The sequence below is a fragment of the Sciurus carolinensis genome, chromosome 3 (assembly GCF_902686445.1).
Source record: "Sciurus carolinensis chromosome 3, mSciCar1.2, whole genome shotgun sequence".
NCBI classification, from domain to species: Eukaryota; Metazoa; Chordata; class Mammalia; order Rodentia; family Sciuridae; genus Sciurus; species Sciurus carolinensis.
The window spans coordinates 136,726,921-136,745,297 of record NC_062215.1 but is presented as its reverse complement, the minus strand read 5'-3'; the positions used below and the strand labels follow the sequence as shown (position 1 = coordinate 136,745,297).

At 34.7% G+C, this 18,377-nt stretch overlaps 1 protein-coding gene across 11 annotated transcripts in view; it reads right to left on the bottom strand.

Annotated features, from left to right (window-relative positions):
- The window catches only part of Gulp1 (GULP PTB domain containing engulfment adaptor 1), a 268,650-nt gene that overhangs the window by 48,981 nt on the left and 201,292 nt on the right, over positions 1-18,377 (bottom strand). For all 11 annotated transcript variants that reach the window (XM_047544379.1, XM_047544374.1, XM_047544381.1 and 8 more), the window contains one exon: positions 4,187-4,258. In XM_047544379.1, coding sequence (XP_047400335.1) covers positions 4,187-4,258 — 72 coding nt within the window. The remainder of the gene's footprint in view (positions 1-4,186; positions 4,259-18,377) is intronic.

Below are 18,377 nucleotides of genomic sequence, written 5' to 3'. Positions count from 1 at the left end.
CTGGACACAACATCCCTGTGACCTCTGATGAGTATTGTGCAATTTTTTAATTTTGTAAAAAGTCCACTAGAAAACGAACAGTAAACTTAGCTGTTGAGAAGGCAAAAAAAGAAGAAGAATGGAAGAAAGGAAGGACACAGGCAAGCAGGAGCTGATGGTAGAAGCACACACACACACACACACACACACACACATGCTGGAGGGGTGAGCAGGAAGAAAGGCAGAGAGGGAAGGGAAGGGGAGAATGAGAGATCATAAAACATAAAACATCTAACCCCAGGTTCCTGAATCTTTCCCTCTGCTTCATATCAAGATGAAGTAATGAGATTATCCAATCCAATATTACCATTTCAAAAATGAGAAAAGTCCCAGAGAAGTAGCGTGACTGTAAAATGAGTTTGTAGCAATTAAGCCTAGAACCTACCTTTCCTGATGTGCACTCAACAACCCTTCTCATTTACTGCATGCTTTCTGCATTAAAAAAAATAAAATCCAGAGCTCTAACTTCATGTACATTAAGATTGACACTGGTTATTGGATTTGATTGATGAAAATGTGTTGCAAAACTCTTATGCTTAAGAGTTGTTCTAAACAGTCTAATATTCTCCTTCCTGTTTCCTTGTCCCTCAAACTTTAAGTTTACTATATTCTACTGCTTACATATTTACTTCTGAGTCTCCTCCTTTTACCTACTAGTAGACTTAGTTGTGCTCCAAAATATTTCTAACTTGGAAGTGACAGAAGACATTGAAAAACATGCTGCTCTTACATTAAATTCTTTTCCCCATTTCCGATTTTAACATTGATTCTTGAAGAATAGTTTTTCCATTTCTTTTCATTTTTTCTTCAATAGATTCAGTTCTAGAGCTAGCTAGATAGAAGGATCTACCACTAAAGCTTGAATATGATGATCTAATGTAAATAGTCAAAGGGGTGAGGTTTACACATTCTGGATAGTATCTGTATACAACAAAAACAAGACCTTTTTCACCATAAAATGATGAGTAATTATGAAGGTTTGCTTGAAATGCAAGAAGTACTTGGTTAAATACATGTTACTGCTAGGTAGAACTGCTAAAGAAAATTTAAGGGTATCCTGCAGCTTCAATGTCACACAGAATTTCTATCTATCTCTCAAAAGACATTTTTAAAAAGTAAAATCTTAACTATACTATTAATGGAACATATACACTTTTAGACAAGAAAATCGATTTATTCCTTTGGGTCTATTATACTGAGGTACTATTCACTTCTGTTGTTTCTTATATTTAAACTATTAAAATATTCCTAACAATCAGGTGGGAAAATCAGCTACCTTTGTATATAACATGATTAAGTTTTAAACCTTTTTGTAGTTAAATACTGGTTGTAAAGACAAGACAGTTATGCTGCCCAGAAAGAGTGAGGTTGGAGAAACGGCTGGGCTGAGACTAACAGGACTCCACAGTGAATCCCAAAGGCCATATTTCCTTGAAGTAACTTCATGTAATATTAATGCAGCTCCAGTGAAGTGAGGGTTTCTTCTCTAAAGTTGGGGCTCAGGAATGCCACCCCCTGGTTATCTCCCAGGAAAACTGACAAGTTTGAATCTGTATTTCAGTACTTATTCGCATGTAAACCTCAAAAATTGTTTATGAAGTATAATGAGCCCTCTGACATTTATATTAGTTGTATTAACAAAACAACTAGATCAATCACCATTGAAAATGAAATTCATTACAATAGTAACAATAACTACATGATTAAATACACAGAAACTGAAAGGGTTTTTAAGTTATTACATTTTGAAATATTTGGTATGTTTTTAAATCTTAGACTAAAACATGATTAAGAAATAGAAGGCATGTTGTTTTGACAAATACAGATTCTGAAAGTAAAGACTTCAATACTTATAAAAATTACTACATTTAGAAACTTACAAAATCTAAATCTCTGTTAAATGATATAAAATTCTAAATAAAAATTGTTTAAAATATTACAAAAATTAATCAGATCTTCTGAAATTGAACAAACCATGAAAAATAGATTATTGAAATCCTTAGTTTTGATTAGCCTAGATTAAATTTGGAATTCTTATTTAATGTAAGAAGGCTGTATATTTAACATTGCAAACTTTTGAAAAATGAGTAAATATAAATAAAATGTTCCTCATGTGGCAAATGAAAGAAATACTAATAAACTACAGCAGATTTTAAAAATCAATCAGGATAGAAATGTTTGACAAAAATAAGCAAGAAATTAAAATGGGGTTGTGTATGCAAGGCAGTTAAATTTTTTTTCGTAGAGTCATAGCACCACCTGCTGGCCATTTACATGTCAACAAATTTTAAAAGTCACCAGGATCAACTTTTCAAAAGGTGCAAATATTTTTGATATAGTTTGAATTGTAGCTCTGACCTCAAATAAAAAATAAATTTAAAATTACAATAAAATTAGCTATTGTTTTATTCATTCTCATTAGTGCATGAATCTTTATCCTTTGGTAGACCTTCCTGAGACACAAACTTTTTGAAATAGACCAAGTTAAGATTAAGTACAAAATTGTTCTTGAAGACATTTGGGAGACAAAAGTTACCATCAGTTAGGTGTGCATTTTAAAACTATACAACATGATTTTTATCTCATTGTAAATCCTATTCATTCTTCAATGTAGTACATTACTAAGTATGAAACTTCATAGAAACCACACATAAAATCCCACAAAAATAAATATAAACTAGTTGTTGATTAGAAAGCATTGTTTTCAAATCTCTGCTTACATTTGACTTAGTTGTTACTTTCTCAATCCTTTTGGTTTGGGATTTGGGTTGACTGACGAAAGGAGCACCAAAAATATAAATATAAACACCCTTGTTCTTTTATAAAATATTTTGATTGTAGAGAACTTGGATACATGTCCAGTATTTGCAATATCTCAAAAACACTTCAACAGAATCCTATTCTAAATGTTGCCCTGTCTTTAAACAGTGAAGTCTCTCTTATTGATCTAGCAAAGGAATAGTTTAAAAAAATTGTCTGTCTAGTCCACATTTTCCCCCTAATGAGAGTAATACTAGGATCCTGGGATCCTTAGTATGCTTAATTATGCTTAATCATGCTTAGTATGCTTAATTCTAGTAATATTAGGATCCCTGGGATCCTTAGTATGCTTAATTAAAAGAATTAGGTAGAATATTTAAATTCAATATGAGTGGACAAAAATATTCTCTCCCTCTATTTCTTCATCCATAATAGAAAGCATTCCACTTAAATTTTTTCCTGAACTGCTGAACAGCTCTACCTTGTGTGAGTCTCAAAGCAAGATAATACTTTGTAATGTTCATGATTTTGCCTAGAACAATCAGAAACCTGATACTCCTGATGCAATAATTGGATGATCTCTAAATCAGATAAAATTAGAGAAAAAAATTAGAAGTGTGTGAAGAAAGAAGGTAATTTTAACATGATAAAGATGAGAAGTATGTTGAAGGAGTTTTTCTGATTTTAAAATCTCAGTGAGAACAATATCCTTTGAGATGAGGAGTCATTAGGTAAACATGCTAGGTGACATCTTATATGAGACTGTTTTAGAGAAACATCAATTATGAATATGTGGAGTTACTTCCATTTTCTCAGGAAGCTAGTTGATTATGAATGTATGCCTTTGCTTATATTTTCTCAGAAAACTTGTTGATGTCGAGTCTGTGGAGCCCTTATTCAAGTTCTCCTCTACCCTCTAATTCTCACAGTTCCTCTATGGCTGCTCATGGGCCTGGCCTAATCTCTTGCATTTGCATAATACACAGGGTCCCTACAAAATCCTGCTTTGCAATCAACTTTAAGTGCATATTGCCAACTGGTGGATATGGATTGCTATATTATTGCCAGTTTTTGAGTGAAGGCATTGTTCAAGCAAAGTGGAGTCAAGCTCCTGAATGTCGATGCTTATGAAATATTGTCATTAAATGTTTTAGCGATTATGAGAAATTATATCTTACAAAATACAATGTGCCATATAAGGATAAATAAATGTGTGTACATATTTATTATTTAAAAATATCTCTGATGGTATTTATTCAATAGCTCATTTTTTTTACCAGGGAGAAGCTATTCCTGCCACAAAGCTTTCTCTGTTTTCATTTCCATCAATCTGCAATGACATGACAGGTTCCACACACAAGGCATTTATTCAAAGGAGTTTCCCTACCTTTAGTTTCCTCACAGCATCTCTCACAACCTCTGTTCCTTTCGGCTGCTCCACTTCGGTGCTACCAAGAAACTGAAAATGGTCATTTGTGAGAACACGGGCTGTTCCATGTCATTTACCACCAGGTCACTGTCAGCTACAGCACTGCACAACTGAACGGTTTCATAATGTGCAAACTTAAGTCCCAATTAGTAGAAGAACCATTAATTTCTACTCTGTTTAAAATATATAGAAACATAAATATATCACTTGATCATTTAAAAATCCTATTATTCAGACTTAAAAATAAGAACTTTTCTTACATATTTTATTTTCAGACATTTTACTAGAAAGAAAGCAAATGTATCATTGGGGAAAAGGAATAAAGTTGATCTCAACAATTAAAAATTTAGTAAATGTTAACAATTAAAAATTATCTAAAAATTCAAAGCACATCAATGTTTTATTTGTTACTATAGCTAAACTTTGATACTATATTTCAGTTTATAATTTTACAACATTTTCCCTTGTTTTCCAACCATAAAACTCATACAGCATGTAGTATTTAAAAGAAAAAAAAAAAGTTTTTAAAATCAAATATATACCATTCAGTATATCTAGTCTGGACTTTAAAAAAACACACATGATCTATAATTTAACTGTTTCAAAATGACCCTGAAGGCAGTCACTGAGGGTGTTTGGTTAAACTTAACTAATCCCCAAAAAAAGAAAACATTTCACAATAATTATCACATTTTGATAAAATCTCTACCCTGGGGAGACATAGTTCCTCCTAAATAGAGTCCAACATCATAAAATGCCTAACTCCAATGAGAATTGAAATATGGAAGTTTTATTGTGAAAAATATTTCTATAAAATTACACGTAATAATTAAATTCATAAAATATATATAATTTCCCAAAGACTGGTTTCACTCTTGTCACACACTACCAATTATAACACCAAGGCCGTCACAGATTCACCACCGCTCACACGTGTGCACCAGATTGCTAGTAGGTGATTCAGGGGATGTGATTTCATGTGTTCGTTTCCAGCGTGAAAGGGAATGATACAGTGAAGCCATGGTATCTCATTCTTCCCTCCACTCTTGAAAAAATAAATTCATTAAGAGTCTCGGTTTTTTTGAGATGGACTTCCTGTGTTCCCCAGGAAGCAAATTAAAAAGTATATGTGCAGATTTCTTAAACGAAAAACCCCAGAAACTTTAGGGCAGCATGAGGGAGTTATCTATCTAATAATATTGCAGTTAACGTCTTGGACTGAAATCTGTTGACCAGAATTAGAAATGAGTGAACAGATTATGAGGGTAGTAGAAAGTAGATAAAAAGGGTAAATTGAAAATACAGATGACTGCTGTTCCTGAGAACCAAGCTCAGTTGCCCTGAGGTAAAGTGAAGGCCTACTTCTCAGATTCTATAAGGTACAAAGTTTCTTTCTCTAATACGTTCAAATTCTACCAAACAACTGTTACTGGGGTTTAGGTAAGATAAGTCAGGTACTGTGACCCACTGTGACCTAAAGTTGTTGGTTGACCAGGCATATACAAAAGATCAAAATGAATGGGAAATTCTCATCTTGAAAGGAATTGAAAACCTGTCCCCAAGACATGGGAAACAGCCAAAGTTATTCCTTTCACCAGTGAGTCTGTTCATTTCCTCTGTTTACATCAGTGTTTTCAACTTTGTCTTCAAGACGGATTCACAGGAAGAGATTTAAACCTATTATCAATGCCTATGAGTCTGATTCAATTGGTCCGGGGCACAGTCAGGACATCCATATATTTCCCAGCTCCTGAGGTGATTTTAATGAGCCACCAGCTTTGAAAACCACTATTTTAGATCATCCAGCAAGGATAAAGGATTCAAGTAACAGAGCAGGATATAACACAAGAGGAGTTATTTAATTTGGGGTAAATCCATGGGGTAGAGTCTTCTCTGAATTGATCAAAGCACTGAGATTCAGTTGTGGGTGGTCTAGTATTAGCAGGAACAGGGAGGCAAAGCATATTACTCTTTTTTTTTTTTTTTTTTTTTTTTTTTTTGGTGATACTGAGGATTAAACCCAGATCCCCTCTAGCAGTAAATAGCTATATCCTCAAACCTTTTTATTATTTATTTTGAGATAGGATCTTACTAAGTTGCTGAGGCTGTTCTCAAATTTGCCATTCTCCTGCCTCAGCCTCCCAAGTAGGTGGAATTACAGGCGTACACAACACTCAGCAAAAGCATATTCTTTATGGATAAGTGATGTCTGTACTGAAGAAAGAAACTGAAGTATCAGTATCATACTATAAGAGTAACTGGCAATATTTTGGGGAAAAGATATATACTTTGGCAGAAATGTTAAGAGTCAGTAAGTATTATATGCAAATAGGATCAAATGGAAGAACCCCAAGAATATTCTAAATAAATCCACCTCTAACAGTGCTCTGGGAAATTTTAATGTTTCTTTCACATTGGCTTTAATTAAATCAACTAAGAAATAAAACAGTGATAGAATCCTTGAATAATGGTAGAATTAAACTAAAAGACATCTTAATATGGGCCTTGTTACTTGACCCAACTTAATTTTAAAGTTGCAAAAAAGTCTACCCTTTATATTTTTTGCATATTTTTAAATTATAAAAGTCATAATGATTCTTACTCTTTAGAACAATGACATGTATCCCATTTCTATATAAAATATTTATAAAACTTAAATGTGACATATCAGTACTACAATGAGCCCTAGGCTCAGAATTTGAAGATGTTATAAAATTACTTAATTTCTGTCTTATGACTCTTCCAAGAAATACAGATAATAGACTTCTCTCTTTATAAAATAATTCCACAGAGCAACCACAACAGGAGAAGGAAACACATTGTAAACCATGATGTTTTATAATTATGAAGAATTACCATTCCTTTATTTAATAATGGTTTGGGGAAGACACAAAGGTTCAATGGACATAGTTGTGGCCGCTCAGCTTTCCTGGGATCAGTTTTATCAGCTCATAGACCCATTCTTCAGCTTGCCTGTGCTTTGCTAGCACTGGCTCACGCTCAAGCCCTTCTAAGCATTCTGTTAGGCAAAGAAGTTGCCTTGCCAGTACTGACAGCAAGGAGCACCTGGGAGATTTTTGCACTGCCTCCGACTCCTTCCCATATCATTACATTCTTTAGACAATGTCTGCCTTAGTTGGGTGTAGAAAGCCTCCCTCCTTTGCCTGGAGGTGTAAGGTGTGATGCAGAGTTTCCCTGGGACTCTGGATGAGCGAGCTTTGCCTGATGCACACCCTTCCATGCTGTCCTGCCCAGGACTACTCTGCTTTTCCTGATTCTGTATTGATTTCACCAGAGCACTCCCTTCACAAATCACAGGCACCTAAATCTTTGCTTTGGGGGTCTAATTCTGGGAAAAAAGGTTTAAATGCTTACATTTCCAAAACATACCACCTCATACACAAACCCACAAATCACTGAAATACTCTGTCCTAAGCACTATTGAAGGCTTGTACAAAGCAGAGAGTTTCATTGTTTCCACTCGGTATAGTGCCTGGACAGTTGAGGGTGGAGGTAAAATGAATCATGCCACAGCCAGGAATCTAATCACCTTACCTCCAACAGAAGAGGTGTCAACTAAAACAGGCCAGGGAAACTGCAGACTGCCTGATGCTAGTCATGGCTGAGAGCTGAAGGGAGGTGCTTACCATGCTAAGCAGAAGGGCATATGCTGTGTGGGTCACCTGACTCTCTTCTTCTGCCTGAGTTCTAGGATACCAGGTGCCAATTGTAAGTCTCCAGGGAGGAGAATTCTTCCCTAGCGGAAGTGGCCCAAGAAAGAACAACACAATCTATGCTGACAGTGGAGGTTCCCACATGGAGTAGATGAGTCACCTGATCAGTCACACACAGTGATGTGTGATGGTCAAGCACACATCACTTAATTGAAGCTTTTGAATGCTCAGTCTTAAATATGAAGCACAACAAGTATATATTTGAGAAAACCCTCTCCCATGAAAAACTGCTAAGAAAACAAAGAAACAGGGACAAAAAGAATGAGAAAGGAGCAAAGAGAAAGCAGGAAAAAAAAAGATTATTAAAACAAAAATCAATATAAGTGTATTGCATCCATTATAAACAACAACAACAAAAAACAAGATACTCAAAAGAGGAGCATTTAAAGAACAAAAGAGAACCCAAAGAAATTAAAAATGTGACTCAGCTGATTTAAAAAATAATAAGAATACTGGAAGATAAAGTTGAAGAAATTCATCAAGAAATAATTACTGGATGCTTATCATTTGATAAGTGATATCTTGGGAGTTGAGACTATAGCAGAGAAAAAAAATCAGAGTAAATGCCTGCCTTGTGGGACTTACACACTAGTGGGGCAGAAGAGCAATAAATGAGATCATACAAACAAGTAAATGATATGGTACTCCGGAAGTACTCTGAAGAGAGGGCGGGATGAAGGGGTGGAAGCACAGAGCGAGTGGGTGCATCTGTGGTTCTGCTGCCTGCATTCTAGATGGTTGGAGGAGGCCTCGCTAACTCGGTCAAAGAAGCCAGCTAGAAAGGGTGTGATGCCGCTAGATATTTGGGGAAGGCAGACCCGGAAAAGGGAACAAAAGTATGAACGTCAGATATTGATAAGGAAGGGGAAAAGAAACACAGTCAGAGTCTCTACTTAATCAGAAACTCTGGTTCTACTTGAATCTATTGAATTCTGGAACTGAATTCTACTCAGTCAGAAACTCAGGAACAGGCACCCAGCAAACAGTTTCAATAAGTGTCCCAGGTGATCCTCCTGCATGCTTAAATGTTGAGAACCCCTGTGTCAGGAAATCCAACATCAAATTACAGAGAGTTCAAGAAAGAGAATGGGAAAACCTGAGGAAGAAAATTACTACCTTTCCAAGAATCAAAGCTACGCATTCCAGACTAAAGAATGGTTATATCACTGTCATGTAAAAACCCACAGAAGCATAAGCAGTCTCATCATCAATACACTGGGCATAAAGATCATAAAATTCCAGAGAGAAACAGCACATATAAATGACAGCAGACTTCTTCAGGGAAGCAATCATGGAAAAAAAATGACTTTGAATTCTGAGAAAGAAAATGTGATTTAAGTCAAGTTTCAAATCTATGAGGAAAAACACAAAATCATACTGATAGGTGCATGAGCACAAAATTCTGCCCTCCCATGCCCCAGAACTCAGTAACAAACAAACAAAAAAATGGAATAAAGTAAAACAGAGGGAAAAACGGAACCCAGGAAATGGGAGAGATGACAGGAGGGTGTTGATAGCCACTACAAATAGGACAGATCAAAGCACTACAGGCAGCAGGTTATCCAGAAACAAAGAACAAAATGACACAGGCAACAGGAATGCAAAAGGTATCTGTTTAAGTGAGACTTGGGAAAAGACTTGGGGGTGGGTTTTGTATATTGTTTTCTTTTTAATTATAAGCCCTAGAGAAATATTTGTTTAAAATGAACATAGATTATGTTGATGAAACAAAAAATAAATTAAGCCTCCAAATAACATTGTGTTAATTTTGCACATACTCATTTATTCCTTAAGAATAAGATTATTTCCTGTTTTGGTGGTACTGCACACCTGTGATCCCAGCTCCTCCAGAAGCTGAGACAGCAGAATCACAAGTTCAAGGTCAGTCTGGGTAATTTAGGAAGACCATGTCTCAAAATGAAAAATTAAAAGGACTGAGAATCAATCTCCAGTAAAACACACACACACACACACACACACACACACACACACAGTATTTACCATCAGGCATTTACTAAGTGCTGGGGGGAAAAAATCCTGTTTTCATGAAGTATACATTCTAGTGAACATTTGTATGTGTATACTATGTCCGTGTTTATGTCTAGATCACAGAAGCTTTATATCTTAGATGGCAGAAGTAAAAATAATACAAAAATGACACACCCTGGGGAGAATATGGATATTTAAGCAAGCATTAGGAAAGTCCTCTTTAAAAAAATGTTATTTTAATAAAAGAGACCTAAAACAAAGAAAAAGGTGAAACACAAACTCAAGCATATTGACGGTGAAATGCTTCTGCCATGTCAATTAAACATGCAGACCCAGGAACTAGGCATCCGAGGCTGAGATTTGGGGATGACTTATGAGTAGAAGATGAGGGTTAGGGGAACTGACTGAGCTCTCAATGGAAGGCTGAGAGACAGAGAAGGGCACAAAAATCGTGGTTCCCCTGGGAGCTGCCAGGCTCAGATGAGACAGGAGAGAATGTTGCTGCAAAGGGAATAAGAGCAGTACTCAGGGCAAGAGCGGTACTCAGGGCGATTAGGAAGGTGAAATCATTGATACTGCGAATTAGAGTGCCAGACCCAGCAAATAAAATTACAATGTGTCACTGCTGGTGGGATTGCCAATGGTACTGCCAATGGAACCAGTCAACGACAGCATTATGCAAACTTAAGACGGCAAATGAGACTTCTTCTGTTACTAATATTATTTAATCATTTATTTATCTGGCATTATTATGCTTATATATGTCTATCTATTGTATGTGTCTGTGTCTATACATAAACAATGTGTCTATACATACTGAACTTCAGCTACTAGTTGAGTAGTAAAGGGTTGAGGTTAAAATATTGGATATGACCACCAAACAATATGGATGGATAGGAAAGATATAAAATATCAGAGACACATTTAGAATATCGGACTAAAAGGGTAAGATGATAGCATTATTTTCCTCAAAATGTTTGGGGTATTCTTTAACTATATTGAAATTTATGACAACATGGCATGTATTTTCTTACAATTTTACAAAATTTAAAATGCCTTTTTAAAATATAAATACTTTGATGAATACAGAACAAATATCTGATCTAAATCGGATCCGATTTCATATTCTATTCAAGTACTGCAACTCATACCTCTCTCTGCTCAGATGGAACACTATTGTCTAGGCAGGGGTACTCAAATTAGGCACTTTACAGGCTGCAAGCTGTTGAAATGATAAGTATAAGTAGATAAGTATTTTGCTCTCATACACAAAATATCTACATTTACTCCTCTTAAATTAACAATTGTATTAATATATTTAATATTTTCCAAATTCTCATAACTATTTTCAATTAATTGAAATAAAGACTCCTCTTTTAAACTAATGACTGCAAGTGATGTTCATATTCATTTCTTCCATTCTTTCTGTATTGCATTATGCCCACCATAGGTATTTCACAAACATGTGAAAGTTTGAGAGTCCAAGTTTGAGACTACTCTCATTTGCAAGCACTTTTTTTTTTTTTTTAATTTAAAGGTTGAATAGTTTATGACTCGCTTTTTTGCCAGTAGAGAGCAGTGTTGGACATCATTTCAATTTAGTACTGCCTGCTCTTTCTCAAATGCTTTAGGATCACCCTATGATTAATGTAGAGTTAAAAAAAAAAAAGAAAAAATAACAAGTAACTAACTAACTGTTAAGACACTATTTAACATATGAAGGAGCTAATCTAAACAGAAATATAAGAAATACTCATTTATATTAAATTCAAAATATGCCATTTTGTGTATGTAATATGTTCTTTACACAATTATTTTAAAATAATGCCAGGAAATAATTTCTACTTTTTAAATCATCAAAGATTTATCTAATATCAAGATTAATAAATGATAATTATAAGTGGGCTATTGACTGATAATATACAAATTAGAAAAAATATATAAGAGTATGTGTATCTTTTAAGCAACATTACAGTTTGTTTTTACAAATTGCAAATTAAGCAAAATTTTTAAAAATTTCTCTATTAAGGGCTGGGGAGATAGCTCAGCTGGTAGAGTGCTTCCCTTGCAAGCACAAGGCCCTGAGTTTGATCCCAGTACCACAAAAAAAAAAAAAAAAAAAAAAAAAATTCTCTGTTAAGATTTCCTGGAATTCCTTTAAAGGACATTTATGACATATTTTAGGAATATGTTTTTGGTGATCAAGTAATAGATTTAAGTATGATTGATTTTTATCTTTTAGCAATTGAGTATTACACATGTTTAAATAACATTTACAATTTGACACTGTACATGTAAAAAAAAATTTTTTTTAAAGTTAAACCTTTTATAGCTCCTTAAGTGTACCCAGTAGATAAGTCATACAGGAGAAAGTCAAATTAATTTTAGAGTCTTTATTTGGCTGAATTGCCATGTCACAGTGCCAAGCCACACAGGAAATGTCATTTTAAAAAAGCATATCATAATACTCGATTGCTAAAAGATGATCAGAATCAATCATACTTATTACTTGATCACCTAAAACATATTCCTAAAATATGTCCTAAATGTCCTTTAAAGGATCACCAGGAAATTTTAATAGAGAATTTAAAAAAAATTATGCTTAATATTAAAAAGTTCCCAAATTTATGTATGATTTGATTTTAGATTTCTCTACTTATTGAAACAATTTTCTATTAAATATACCATTTTATATGGATGTAGTGTGTATTATTTTAGTAGTCCCTTACATTTAAAATAAGATTACTAAGTTTAAGCCCAAATGGACCTACTTGCTATAAATAAGAACCTGTGCTCACTGCACAAGGGACTCCCAAACTGAGTTTGTACCACGTGTCACAGTAAGAAGCTAGTTTTTGTCCTGTCTCTGGAGGTCCCTCCATAGTTCAACATCCTTCACATTCGAGGAGTGAGAAAAGTGGGGTGAAGGACAGGGCATTCTCCTGTATTTTTATAAACAGAAGTGTTATAAAAAGAAGTAAGAACCAACTTGTGTTGGCTTTGGAGTCAGACAGGCTTCACGGACTACTTCCCCATTAGAGAGCCACATGATTGTAACAATACATGGACTTTGGAACTCTTCTCATTCACCTCACATTATTTTTTAGATGTAAAATGAGGATCATGGAAGTGAGGTGACTTTCCAAGGTCACAGAGCTTGTTAGTGGCAGAGCTAGGGCTAGAAACCTCAGCTCCCCTGACTCTGAGTCACATACTCTTTATGTTTGCTACCTTAAATACAACAAAATAGAATGAAAAGTAAAAGTACATTACATACACGACCAGTTGGAATTATATAACTTATCTATGTCAGGTTCATTGGCCAAGGAAGATTTATGTTATAAATTCTTTTTATTGTGAAATATACTTAAAATCTAAGAGAGTTAAAAGAGTATTTGGTCTGCTCTTTAGTCAGATAACCTGAGTATCTACGTACTAATTCCACCTTTTATTCACTGAACCTCCCATTTCCTCAGTTTTCTCATTAGTGAAATGGGGATAAATGCAGTGTTGTGAAAATTAAATAAGCATATGCAAGTGACTGAGATAGAGTGAATATTCGATGAATTCATCCTTAGAAATTAAAATAAAATAATAAAATAGTTGAAACAGGCAAATAAAAAGAGTCAAGCCTCACAATGAAGTGTGAAGCAAGAAAAAGAAAAAAATAAATACTGTTTTAATACTTCTAGATTTGATATTTTTGACTCTTGAGGAAGTTAGAATCATTATCAACATATACATAAGCATGTATTTTTCTCAAAACTATATTGGTTCCTTTTAAATGTTCATGCTTCTGAATTCTTATTGTAATTTACTTGCAATTCACATTGCAATTTAATCAAGTTTATATGTCATGTGAAACAAGTAAATCTACACTTACTGATATGTCTATTTGTGGATGTCTTTGTATAAGTGTTTATTCTGTTTTTTTAGAGAGGTTGAGTACCTTTCTTGTTAAACATTCTTAGAAGTTGCATTACACATTTTGGTAAATAAGATTATTTTCAATCCTATTTAAAACAAATTATTGCTATTCTAATAAATATTTACCCAATTTCTAGAGAGTTTACCGTTTTTGTTTGCTTGTTTGTTAAGCACACTGGCATATAATTATCAATAAAAGGAAATACATTTCCTTTTCTTTTCCAATATTGTTACAATTATTTTTTATTATTCATTACAAAACAATGTTGAATAACAGTGATGATAAGTATTCATATCTCATTCTTAATTTTCACTGAACTTAAGCTTCTGATAGTACAATATATTGTTCAACTTTAAGTAAGCTTCCATAAAGTAATCTTCCTACATCTCCTTGTGTTTATAAATTCCAAATATACTTATTTGGGGGGAACCCAAATATTTCAAGTAATTTCTCCACTCTCCTGAGCTGAATTATGCCTATTTTTTCCCTTCTGAAGAGATATTTTTAAAAATGTTTCAGTACATCTCCTACTGCTGGGGACAGCATTCCTAGTACTTCCTCTCAGAAATACTATATTATTATTATCATTATCATTATTATTCTCATTAGGACGATTTCTGTATCCTAATCCACTTCTTGTGCATTATCTTTGTGTCAGATGCTGTTTAGACAGTAAGGAAACAGTAGTCAATGAAACAGACCCAAGTCCCTGACCTACTAATGCTGCTTTAGCTATACCCTCATCTTCAATGACAAGAGAGGTGCCTGATTTTTCTCACAGATTTTATCTCTCTATTCTACCTAAAGCCATTTTATTTGAGAACAATCCAAATAGACTACAACAAAAAGGCTTCCAAATACACAGCTGTCAGAGTAGAGGTTTCTGGCTGTGAATGATGGTTGTTTGTTTTGAAATCTTAAGCCATTTTGGAGAAGACCTTATCTTAAGCTACTAGTAGAATTTCTCTTTCATACTTGGATTTCATAGAAAATGAGTGATCCTATTATGGGACTTTATATTATTCAGGCTGCTGTCCTCATTTCTTTAGAAAGAGAGGAAAATCTACTTTGCAGATCTTCATAGGCTGTGCAGACTGCCTTTGAATAAAAAACTGAGTCTGGGATAATGAGACATCTGAAATGCAGTTTTATTGATTTCCAACAGACTTTCCGTCAATGATGAGTCTGGCCTGATTAATTCTGCAAAACACTGTTTTACTATTAATTCTCATTAGTGTGGTACGGTGGTTAAAACACTGAAGACTAGATCCTGCCTCCCCCGATTTAGAGATGCATACCCAAACAAGGAAAGGCAAAACAAGCAAATAAAAACCCCTCTGAGCCAGAAGACTGACACAGCTTAATGTTAGTGACGATGAATGTGCCACTCACTTCCATCAGGGGCCCTCAATCCCAGAGGCACTACAGAGAGCAGGCTCTGCACCAGAATAGGCCTTCTTTTATTCGACAGTTGTTTATGGAAAACATGCTATGTTCCAGGCACCTTCCCAGGTACCTGGATACAGTTATAGACAGAAAATTCAAAGTTCCTGTTTGATGTGGCCAGGTAGAAATGTGAAAAGAGGCTTTAGGGTAATAACCATGTGAACTTAAAGTTTGAATTTTGGCTCTGCCTTGAATTTTGGCTGACCAGATGAACCTTAAGATCCCTGAGCAGCAGTTTACTCTTTTGTAAAATGTAGTTAAGTACCATCAGATTTATAGGTAAGTTGTGATATAAACCTTGAATAAATTTGCACAGGCAAAGTTCCTGCTGACATATAGTAGACATTCAATAAACTGTTTGCTTCCAATAATGTGCTCAGATATGCATTTTTTGGTTCTAGGTCCTAGAGTGATGCTGGAATAATAGGGTATGGTTTTCATTCTTTCAGCAAAGGTGAGTTTTTTTCTTATTATTTTAGAGTCAACATAATTCTATGAATAGGGTTTAAAGAAAGAAACAGATCTACTAGGAAACTAACTTTTCAGTTTCACAAAACTGATTGGATCCATCTCCCTTTAATGAGTGGGCCTTATATTCAGATGCAGGTATGAGGTAGTATGCTGTTCTACCTCTCAGCAGCTAATAGCCTAATTCTTTCTTCACCATTTGTAAAAGTGAGCAACTATACTACCTCCACTATCATAATTAATATTCTTTTTACAGTTATGCCAATTCTGTGTGCCTTTAAATTCAATTTGGTAATTTTATTTATTTTTTAAGTCCCTACTTTTTCTTTTTGAAGACAATTTTATTTAGGTTTTTTTTTTTTTTTTTTTTTTTCCCAACACTCAAAGGCAATTATCACTAATTAGCACTACTTAGTCTTCACTGCAATGTTTAATCATTTTTGTTTGAATCCTACAACACGTAGATTTCATTTGATTTTCCTTGGCCTTTACAAAAATCAATGATAACATTTTCCAGGGCAGTTCCTGAGAGTATTTTTCAGTTGCCCTTTGAAAGTTCTAATTCTGATATTAACATAGACCTTTATGTTTTTATTGGAATACTTCTAAAAATTTAATAACCTGATTAGTGACTATAATTCCAATTACATAAGACCTTCCCTTTTTACATACAAAACTGTATTTCAGAATGTTATTATTTGCAAAAAATTAGACATTCCTATATTCTATGATGTATTTGATTAACATATCAAATTTCAAGCTTTCTGCTTTCAGACTACAGAACTGGATTTTGAGACAAGCCTTAACTCTGCATTTCCATTTATTAATAGAACTATGAACCATGCACTTAATAGTTACACATGAATAATAATTAATGAAATATGCACTTCCATTTATTAATATGTCTGAAGTTTAGAGTAAACCATGTAATCTTAACCTATTTTTAATTTAAGCATTTTGTGACATGCCATTTCAGTTCCTTGCCCATTGGGCTCAAAACGAAATACATGTAGTGAAATTAACTGGATTGTTTTCATTTAAAAATGCTACATCTCTGATTGGGGGCATATATCAGTGGTAGACTGCAGGTCAACCCTGAACGAGGCCTGAGGTTTGATCCCCACTACCAGCCATCTCCCGCTCAACACACACAGAGTTTTAGTCAGCGTTTTTGCTGCTGTGACTAAATGACCCAACTAGAACAATTATAAAGGAGGAAAAGTTTATTTAAAGGCTAATGGTTTCAAAGGTCTCAATCCACAGAAGGCCAGCTCCATTCTTTAGGGCTTGAGGTGAGGCAGGACATCATGGCGGAAGAGTATGGCAGAAAGAACCAGCTCACATGATGATCAGAAAGCAGACAGAGAGACAGAGAGAAAGAGACAGAGAGACACAGAGACAGAGAGAGTCCACTTGCCAGATACAGATATATACCCCAAAGCCACTCCCCAATTCCCACCTCCTCCCGCCACACCCTACCACTTCAGTTACCACTCAGTTAATACCTATAGGGGGATTAATTCACTGATTAGGTTAAGGTTATAACTCAATCATTTCTCATCCAAACCTTCTTACATTGTCTCACACGTGAGCTTTTGGAGGACACCACATCTAAACCACAACGCACACACAGAGGGAATAATAAAAGTTATTAAATGCACAAATAAATGAAGCGTGGTCAAGGATAGAATTAGAATCATGACACATATCTGAATCTCATTTTAGTGCCAATCAAATATAACTTTCCAAATTACATATGCTCATAGGAGGTGAGGGAAAGGGAAGGTACTAGGGAGAAGATTGAGCAGATTATGTCTTGTGCTATATTTTAAATTCAGTTTGAAAGTTGTGTTTATTTTTTAAGTTGATGGTTTGTCTTTTTAAAGGCAATTTTATTTGGGTATTTCTCAATACTAAAAGGCAATTATCACTAATTAGCACTATTTAGTCTTCTCTGTATTGCTTAATTGTTTTTGTTTGAACCCCACCATATGTAGATCTTATTTGATTTCCTTGGCCTTTAGAAAAATCAATGATTTTTGAAAAAACAACAATGGCATAATGAATCCCACTATTATGTATACTTCTAATGCACTAATAATACAAAAATAAAAATATATATGTGACCACAGATGTTAGAGATGCTACTTACTGCATTTAAGAAATAAACAAATGATATTCTTTCTTTGCTCCACAAATGTAGACTCTCTTATGAATATTCATGTTGAAACAGCTGCACAAATCCAAGATGCATGGCTTTGAAAAGTCCAAATAAGTTCCAGAGTGGAATTTTACTAGAGAATCTGAGAGACACCACCATTTCATCGTAACATTTTATCTGAAAGTAGACTGCCTTTCATAAAGCAGACAGGTTGGGGAAAGGTCTAAGTTCTTGATGACATTACACTGAAGTCAGAGGGAGCCCCAGTGACCAGAGCCCCATCTTTCAAGCTGCCCTTCAGAACTCCTGCTGTGGATGGGTGGGCCGATGCTAGGGCAAATGTAGGGAGAGAGCAAGTAACTTTCTCTACTCTCAACAGTCTTGGCCTCTCCACAGGAAGCACATTGGACTTACTGCTATATA